This window comes from Dipodomys spectabilis, unplaced genomic scaffold (assembly GCF_019054845.1).
Source record: "Dipodomys spectabilis isolate Male_0828 unplaced genomic scaffold, ASM1905484v1 ptg000023l, whole genome shotgun sequence".
Classification (NCBI taxonomy): domain Eukaryota; kingdom Metazoa; phylum Chordata; class Mammalia; order Rodentia; family Heteromyidae; genus Dipodomys; species Dipodomys spectabilis.
This window is the reverse complement of record NW_024870700.1, coordinates 4,923,678-4,933,473: the sequence shown is the minus strand read 5'-3', so window position 1 is coordinate 4,933,473 and position 9,796 is coordinate 4,923,678. Positions and strand designations below refer to the sequence as shown.

Here is a 9,796-nt window from a genome sequence, read left to right as displayed (position 1 = left end):
GGCCTTGAGTTCAAGCCCCATGACTGACCAAAAAAAAAAAGACACAGACACCAGGCAAGGCAGGGACAGGCGTCATGTTTACTGAAAGCTCGCTGTCTATAGATCCATCACTCATAGCAACAGCAGCCCATTCCAGCATAGGGCGCAGACGGTTCACAGCTTCACCTTCTGTCCATCAGGACAACCTTCACCTTCTGTCTTCAGCAGCAACAGCACCTCTGTCATTTGTGCAGTCCTGGGGCTCCTGGGTTATGTGTCTGCAAGCAGCCCTTCAGGAAACCTGTGGGTCTTTCTAGACTCTAGAAACCTTCCCATCTGATCATAACAACCCCCAAGCAGTTTCTCTGAGTGATTCTGGGCTGGTCTGTGAGTTTCTTCTGTCACCTTGTCAGTGAAAATAGAATCTATGCTCTAAGTTCAAAATTAAATCTGACTTTGCACCCTTCCCCCTCCAGTGCTTCTTTGAGGGAACAGGTGGAAGGATCTGAATCTGGGTATCTACTTAGTCTCCTCATCCTCAGCAGCTGGAGTCTGGAGTTCTAGAATCAGCAGCTCTGGGCTCCCGGTGCAGGTGTGAAGCTGATTTTAGAGGAGCTGGCTCCACCTGCCTTGCTTGCTGTTTTGGTTTTGTGTTCAGCCGACACTGAAGGCTAGAAAGGCCATAAGGCCTTGCCCTTTCTTTGTTCATCAAAGTTTGTTAGTAAGCCAGGTCCTGGTGGCTCATGCCTATAATCCTAGTTACTCAGGAGCCTGGGATCTGAGGATTGTAGTTTGAAGCCAGCCCAAACAGAAAAGTCTTTGAGACTCTTTTTTTTTTTTTTTTGTCGGTTATGGGGCTTGGTCTGGGCCTGGGTGCTGTCCCTTAGCTCTTCAGCTCAAGGCTAGTGCTCTACCACTTGGGCTATGACGCCACTTCTGGCTTTTTCTGCTTATGTGGTGGTGCTGAGGAATCGAGCCCTCTACCACTGAGCCACCTTCCCAGCCCTGTGAGACTTCTTATCTCCAATTAATCACCAGAAATAGCTGGAAGTTGAGCTCAAGTAGTAGAATACCAGCCTTGAGCACTAAAGCTCAGGGACAGTGTCCACGACCAGAGTTCAAGCCCCAAGACTAGCACAACAAACAATAACTACTAATAAAAATAAGTCATACTTGATTGAGCATATGGCATGGACACTAAAGATTCTTCAAAACAACCTTAGAAGAACTGCTAGTATTATTATTAATAACATTACCAGTCTCTTTTTGGCGGTAGTACAGTTTGCACTTGGGACCCCTAGCTTGCTAGGCAGGTGCTCTACCGCTTGAGCTCAAACTGTCATCCTGTTCCCTATGCCACTTGTGTAGTTGGGATTACAGGTTCCAACCATCACACCCAACTTGTTGGTTAAGATGCAAGGAATGGGGCTGGGAAGGTGGCTCAGTGGTAGAGTGTTTGTCTTGCATGCATGAGGCCCTGGGTTCGATTCCTCAGCACCACATAAACAGAAAAGACCAGAAGTGGTGCTGTAGCTCAAGTGGTAGAGCGCTAGCCTTGAGCTGAAGAGCTGAGGGACAGCACCCAGGCCCAGAGTTCAGGCCCCACGACTGAACCCAAAAAAAAACAAGCAAGTAACTGGAATTACAGTCATATATCACAATGCCTGGCCAGCAGTCTCATTTTCAAAACAAGAAAACTGAAGCTAAGAGAAATTAAGCACTGTGGTTTTTTTTTTTTCCTCAGAGATTTATTTATTTAGGGTGGAGGGTATGGCTCAGCGTTAGAACCTGTGCTTTGCCTGTGTAAGACCTTTAGGTTAATGCCCAGCACTGAATTGAAAAATAATTGGCTTAATGTGTAGTACAGCTAGGATTTGAATCCAAGGCCTAAACCCATGCTCCCTAAACCTTGGATCCACTAGGGCTAGCCTTCAGGGTCAAGAGAAGAGACTTTTCTCTGGAGTCCTGGGAGAGGCCTGCCTCCATTCATCTGCCTCATTGGTCCTCCACTAATGTCCAGAGCTAAGACACCACCTGAGCCCACTTCCCCTGCAGCGGGACCCCTCCCCTAAGAGAATCGATCCAACACTCGTCATCGGAACTTCAGAAATTGCTCTGTGTACTCTCCAGAAAGCTCTGTTCCAGGAGGGATCTGGAAGTCAGTCAGCTACAGGCTAGGCTGGAGGAGAAGACCAGGGCCTATCAGCTACACCATTGCTGATGGTTTAGAGACTTGCCTGTGTTAGCAACTACTGAATCTAAGTGATATGTCAGTGATGACAGCTTCCAGCCATACCTGGTTTTTCTGTGTAGGTCGCCACCCCACTCACCCACCCCACTTCCCCTAGTGTTTGGAGATCGAGGCCAAGAGCTTAGGGTTTTAGTCTTGGCTACTAGGAGCAAGGACAAAACTAGGTTGGATGATGAGGGAGGTGACAAGGGCCGGGGAGCTAATCTCAGAGAGATGACGCAGGATGAGTGAGCAGACCATAAAGCAGAGGGAGGTGGTGTCCAATGAAAGCAGAGGGCAGACCTGGGGCTCTGGGGAATCGTCAGACCCAGCAACACTGGTAGGGGGGAAAAAATCTCAATGATTCTCTTCAAGGAAGAGAGAGGGTGAGGGACTACTCTGGACTTGAATCCAGACCCCTGGTTTCCCATTAACTTCTTCATTGAGTCTACTCTGTGATTCATTTTCCTGGGGCAGGTTAGGAGTGGGAGAGCTCTGGACATAGGATGAGAAAGAGAGAGAGGGAGAGAGAGAGAGAGAGAGAGAGAGAGAGAGAGAGAGAGAGAGAGAGAGAGAGAGAGAGAGAGAGAGAGAACATGCAAGCTAGATGTGCAAGTGTCCCTGGGGTTTTTTTCAGACAAAGCTATTATCAAAATGCCAACCAGCTCCTGCCTGGCCAATTTGCATATACCATGCTGTGCTGTTTGAAGCAAGATGAATATGCATGAGGGCCTGGGGTGGGGGGGAGAGAATGGTGCAAGGCTCTAGGCCAAGGTGGCTCATTGTTCTTTGAGAAGAAAGGCATTAAGAAGCAAACTACCTTTCAGGTCAGCAGAGTGGCCTGTGCTTGCTTCCCTTCTTAATGAAAGGAGGAGAGCAAACCACTGGCTCCGACAGAAATCCAAATGACCATCCTCACATCCTCAAAAGAAATAATCAGGCACCATGAAGAATGGGAGTGTCTCTGGCCCACGAGTAGCATGTAATTACTCCCCTCTCCACGCATACTAATCACAGAGGCCGGCTAGGTGTGGAATCACCTCTCCTGGCTTCTGGGATCCTAGCTGCCTCTCCCCAGTTTTTGCTTCTGCTTCAGGGAAAGCTGGCTCCCTGAGGTGGCCCCTACAATGCTCTTGCCCTCCATGTGGAGAAAATGCCTTGGACAAGGCCAGTTCCCAAAGAATGGGCTTGGCCAAGTGCATGAAGATGGTGATAAGTTTATTCTAAAACAACTGGTTTAATGGTAATCCCACATCTAGCACGTGGAAGGCCTCGTCAATCCTTAGCTCCAAACATAAAAAATAAAACAAAAGAAGACAATAGATCATGCCTGGTTTTTGGTTTTTTGGTTTTGTTTTTGTTTTATTTTTCAGTCATGGGGCTTGAACTCTGGACCTGGGCGCTGTCCCTCAGCTCTTCAACTCAAGGCTAGCGCTCTACCACTGGAACCACAGTGCCACTTCCAATTTTCTGAGTGGTTAATTGGAGATAAGAGTCTCATGGACCTTCCTGCCTGGGCTGGCTTTGAACCTCGATCCTCAGATCTTAGCCTCCTGAGTAGCTAGGATTACAGGCATGAGCCACTGGCGCTTGGCGATCATGCCTGTTTGTTGGTGATAGTATTCATCCAGCCTTCTCTGGCCAATGAAGAGAGTCATACTCTAGATGTTATTCCAATATGTATGACGAGAGGTCACACGAGAGGTCAGTGTTTGTGTGTGTGTGTGTGTGTGTGTGTGTGTGTGTGTGTGTGTGTGTGTGTGTGCTGAAGCTTGAACTCGGGGCCTTGAACTTTTCCTTCAGTTTTTTTCTACTCATAACTGGTATTCTACCACTTGAACCATACCTCCATGTCTGTTCTTTGTTTTGTTTATTTGTTTTTACAGGCTAATTGGAGATAACAGTGTCAGGAATGTGTCAGCCAGGCTGGCTCCAAACTATGACTCTTAAATCTCAGCCTCCTGAATAGATTAGATTATGAGTATAAGCCAGTTGATTCAATTTTAAAAATCAATTTGTCCAAAACTTGGGTGTAGAGACGCTACAAAGCCTTTCCTTTGCAGTTTTCTTTCTGGCAGACCAATTTGTGTCCCATTCTGAAAAAGTTGGGAAAGGACAGTGACCCTGGAGTTATTCCATTTGGAAAACAGCCTATCCCTGTGATCACAAGTTATAATTCAGGAGAAATAAAGGCACCACAAGGGAATTTTCTTCCGTGGACTTGACCAGACTAAATTTAACAAAATTCTTTTTTGCTTGATTGCTTGCTTGCTTGCTTGCTTGCTTGCTTGCTTCCTTCCTTCCTTCCTTCCTTCCTTCCTTCTTTCCTTCCTCTCTCTCTCTCTCTCTCTTTCTTTCTCTTTCTTTCTTCCTTCCTTCCTTCCTTTCTTTCTTTCTTTCTTTCTTTTTCTTTCTTTCTTTCTGTCATGGGGCTTGAACTCAGGGCCAGGCTAGTGCCCTACCACTTGGAGCCACACAGCTCCACTTCCCATTTTTGGTTGTTAATTGGAGATAAGGATCTCAAGACTTTCCTGCTTGGGCTGGTTTCGAACCATGGTCCTCAGATCTCAGCCTCCTGAGTAGCTAGGATTACAAATGTGAGCCACAAGGGCCTGGCAACAACACCGTTAATGAGTAAGAAAGCACTTCAGTTAAAGGACCTACCAGCCAGCTGGCCTCTGATCTTCTTAAGAATGTTCCCAGAGACTTTCCTCTTTTCCTCAGTGAGTGAGTGTGGCCATCCTAGAATGTACTTGAGTTTTGTAATCAACTTTCACTAGACCCTCAACTATCCACATTCACCATTGGGATGAGTATACGGAATTGTAAGGGAAAGCTTGGTGTACCTGTAATCAGACGATCCCTGTTTCCTTTGCTTTCATCCCAAGTTAGAGCTACAGCAACTCTGCAACCTTAGAGCAGAGCCTTCTAAGACCTGATGCAAAGACTAGCTCCAGGGAGGTTTGTTGAGTGTGCACGCTGTCCTGCTAAGTCTAGGGGCCCACCTGAGATTTTGCATTCAAACAAGCAAGTAGGTGTGGACATTGCTGCTGGACATCACACCTTGAGTAGCACCGACAGAGGGAAGGACAATGCAAAATCATGAGGTGTGGGTTTCACATTCCCTCTAAACTCCTGATGTGGACAAAAGGCGAAAGGAAAGAGGAGGCCTTGCTCTCCCCGCTTCCTGCTCACCTCCTCCTCCTGGACTAAGTATGTCCCTGACACTTCAGATTTATTTTTAAACTACCGGCAGCTTTGATTAGCTTGTCTCTGCTGCTTCAGACACCTGCTGGCAGGATAAATTGGGGGAAAGGAGTGGCTGACCCAGATCTGACAAATCCAAGGCAGGGGGAAAAGCTCTTGGGGATTCGTTGCTTCCTCTTTGCTGACACTGATGAAAAATCGACAGCTGACAAGTGTGACACTTGCCTGTGTGACCTCACACCACCCGCGACCCCTCCTGCCTTCAGCCCCAGTGCCCCAGAGGGGCAGAACTGAGCTCATCCCTTTTGTGTCAAAGGATGAATAGTGATGTCACTTGGTTGACCCTGTGGATTTGTTTGGGGACCTCAGCACCCAGCAGAGGCCCAGGAAGTTAGAGGCAGAGCACCTAGGATGTCATCTTATTGTCACCTGTGTCATGTCTTCTACTGTCACTCTGTGGCCTTCTCTGAACACTATGCTATTGCACGTAGCATGCTCAGTTAAAGCAAATGCCATACTCCTAAGCATCAGCGGATATCTAATTGGATAAGAGACCTGCCAGTCTCTCTCTACCACTTCCTATGCAGCCTCAGGCCAGCACAGGGCCATCTCTGCTTCTTCTCATTATATTGTTTTCTCTCTTGGCTTTCTCACTCATGGCTGGTGCTCTACTATTTGAACCTTGCCCCCAGTCTAGCATTTTGCTGTTTGAAGATAGAGTCTTGTGGACTTTTCTGCCTGGGCTGGCTTCAAACCATGATCCTCCAGGTCTCAGGCTTCTAAGTAACTAGGAGTATAGGCACGAACCATCAGCTCATTTTGATACATCTCTCTCTGTCTTTTGATTCCTTCTATGGGAAAAATTCTAATACCAGTAACTACTCATGGTATTTGATAGCCATGATGAGACACCATGTAAAAAGAGATAAGACCTGGGCTGGGAATGTGGCTTAGTGGTAGAGTGCTTGCCTAGCATGCATGAAGCCCTGGGTTCGATTCCTCGGTACCACATACACAGAAAAAGCCAGAAATGGCACTGTAGCCCAAGTGGTAGAGTGTTAGCCTTGAGCAAAAGAAGCTCAGGGACAGTGCCCAGGCTTTGGGAATTGGCCAGGTTAACATCTTTCAAACCAGAACACAGGAAATCAACAGAATTCAGAATGTAACGAAGCAGAGAAGCATCTGGAATATGAGGACAGCTTTTGCCTGCTCATGTGTGGAGACCGGCAGCTGCTAGCTGTCAGTGCCAGAAACTGCATGTAGGAGTTCACACTGCTGTAACATTAGGGCAGCAGGAAAGGCAGAAGGACATGTAAAGTTCCAGGGCCCTGTTCCCAGGGGTGACTGCGCACAGAGAAAGCAGTGTCCCAGCACAGGAAAGAAGCCATCTTGGGTGAGTTCAACAGAGCCCTGGATCCTCAAAGCCTTCAGGAACCAACCTGCCTATTCCCACACGAAGCACTGCATCTGTCTGGCTTCTCCATGGCATTCCCTTTAATATGGCCAAGCAGCAAGAACCTAGGAGTTCTGCGTATGGCCTTCCACATACATAGCCCTACCACCCGCCATGACCCACCAAGGTAGGGCCATAGGAGAGCACATGAAAGCAGTCACACGTGTTTTCTCTACAGAGTGTGAAGCGGAGGGCTACAGATGCCAGACTCCAAAGCAATGAAGAATATTAATTAAATGAAGGTTTATTTCAAAATTAGTCTTAAGAGTATAAGCTGTTTTGGTTTTTGTTTTTGTTTTTGAGGGCCGGAGCCAGACTACAGAATGAGCGGTGAGGACACCTGCCTTCCCGGACACAGCTGGAGAAGAGGCAGCGAGCATCACCGGCCCTGCGCCCTGATCATGCATCCAATGATTACTAGCACTAGAAGCCGACAGCAAAGGACCCCGCCCGCGATTGCTCGAGTTTAATCCAAGTTAAGCTATACATGTTTAAATACATATCGGAGGTTACGTGATGTCATGCAGTCCCTGTGATGGAATGACTCTTGCTCAGTGACCTCCTGCAGCCAGGCTGCTCCAAAGGCAAAGTTAGGTAGGACAGAGCACTGAAACGAGAAGAGGAAGAGGTTACAGGTCACATAGTCAGGGCAGCTCCTGAGCAGAGAACAATCTCCCAGGATTAGGCAGTAGTTGAAGTCCTGCATCATCGTTCTACCAAGAGTAGGAAGAGACAATGACAGCTCTCTTTCTGCTGTGATGTCATGATTAAGCATATAGTCTCTAGGAACCACCTGCCTGGGTCTAAATCCAGGATCCTGCCCAAGCTCTGATGACTCACTCTGTAATCCTAGCTATTCAGGAGGCTGAGATCTGAGGATCAAGGTTCAAAAGTAATCTCTAATTAACCACCAGTAAAGCCAGAAATGGAGCTGTGGCTCAAATGAGAGTGCCAGCTTTGAGCAAAAAAAGCTAAAGGACAGCACCTAGGTTCTGAGTTCAAGTTCCAATACCAACACACACACACACACACATACACACACACACACACACACACACACACACACACACACACACAACCTTGATCCTCTTCTCACAAGCTCTATAAGTTAGGAAAATGCTCTTACCTAGCCACACTGTTTCTTCTTTCATGAAACAAAATGTACCAATGTGAGAGACATAGAATGTGATCATTTTCGTGGATTGACAAGGGTAAAAAGCTAGCCCTCAGACCATCAAAGTTATACATACCATTCTATAAGCCTCCTCAGAAAAAATTTACCATTCATTTTAGAAACCTTTGGGTCACACATTCCTCCCAAAATTTAACTACTAGACTATAAGATTAATCTTTCTGGCTCTTACAGAAAGAAGCTCAGGGTTTTATTTATGTTCCACCAATCTGAAACTATACAACGTTGTGTGTACACCGAGAGCAAAAACAAATCCAACAATGGATTTAGACCATGAATGATCTTCTGTGGCTACTGACATCTGAAAAGAAAGAGAAGCAGAGAGTATGTGTCTCGGGATGGATGTCTAGAACCACACATAACAGTGATTATCAGGAGATGTAAGGCTAGGACTAGCTCAGTGGTAGAACATTTGCCTAGCATGCTTGATGCTCTGGGTTTAATTAATCCCCAGCTCTGTAAAAATAATAAAACAAAACAAAAGGTCTAAGGCTGAAGCTGCTCAGGCCTCTCATTCTAGGGCCTAGAGGAAATAGATGAACATATTAAAGTATAACATGGAGATGAATTTAGAAAAAAAAATCCAAAATGAGGAAATTCTACAGGACAAATCTTCTAATTTCCCCAACAAACATATTTCAAGGAATAAGTGAGGGAACCATTTTTGCAGGGGTTCTAGCAGCACCCACTACCATGAAGGCTCCTCAGTATTCACCTAGGCCCCTGCTGGGTCTGTCTGCATAGATGCCTGCTAGGCCTTCAGAGCAGCCTCCGTAGCTCACCACTTCTGTTCAGGAGGTGACTGCGGCTCTTACCTTTTAAAATGTAGTCCGTTAGCAAAGTAGGCACCTTCTCATTATCCTCCTTCATGGCGAAAAGAACTGGGAGGGGGGTAGGGAGAGAGAGAGAGAGAGAGAGAGAGAGAGAGAGAGAGAGAGAAGCAGAGACATCATCAAGGATACAAAGTTGCTTCCAGAGCCAAACATGCCCTCCACCACTCCCACCCCCACCCAACTGGGAAATTACTCATTTGACCTCTAGAATCTGTTTCAAGAACAGCCAGGATTGTCTCTGGGAAAGCAGCCTGACTGATGACTTCCATAATTTCCATACCATCCACTAAGTCTATATCTTTAATAATTGTAAGAATAAAGCAATTGTTCTATATCTTTAATAATTGTAAGAATAAAGCAATTGTTCAAAAAAAGAATCAGCTGCTAGGCACCAGTGGCTCATGCCTGTAATCCTAGCTACTCAAGAGCCTAAGATCTGAGGATCATGGTTCAAAGCCAGTCCAGGCAGAAAAGTCTATGAGACTTTTATCTTCAATCAACCACAGAAAACCAGAAGTGGCGCTGTGGCTCAAGTGGTAGAGCGCTAGCCTTGATCTGAAGAGCTCAGGGACAGTGCCCAACAGAGTTCAAGCCCCACAACCAACCAAACCAAACCAAACCAAACAAATCAGCTTTTCAATATTGTTGATCTAAATATTAATAAAAACTGACAGGTATAGAGGGTGTTAAGGGAGAATGATAAAGAAGGTGAGACTATAATAAAATGTAGATGCAGGGCTGAGAAGGTGGCTCAGTGGTAGAGCGCTTGCCTTGTATGCCAGAGGCCCTGGGTTCGATTCCTCAGCACCACATAAGCAAAAAGAAAAAAGCCGGAAGTGGCGCTGTGGCTCAAGTGGTAGAGCGCTAGCCTTGAGCTGAAGAGCTGAGGGACAACGCCCAGG

At 46.5% G+C, this 9,796-nt stretch overlaps 1 protein-coding gene across 3 annotated transcripts in view; it reads right to left on the bottom strand.

Annotated features, from left to right (window-relative positions):
* Positions 1–7,097: 7,097 nt before the first annotated feature.
* The window catches only part of Fez1 (fasciculation and elongation protein zeta 1), a 50,573-nt gene continuing 47,874 nt past the window's right edge, over positions 7,098–9,796 (bottom strand). For all 3 annotated transcript variants that reach the window (XM_042674896.1, XM_042674895.1, XM_042674898.1), the window contains exons 9-10: positions 8,877–8,942; positions 7,098–7,476 (exon numbers count right to left, since the gene is read on the bottom strand). In XM_042674896.1, coding sequence (XP_042530830.1) covers positions 7,460–7,476; positions 8,877–8,942 — 83 coding nt within the window. In that variant the 3' untranslated portion in view covers positions 7,098–7,459. The remainder of the gene's footprint in view (positions 7,477–8,876; positions 8,943–9,796) is intronic.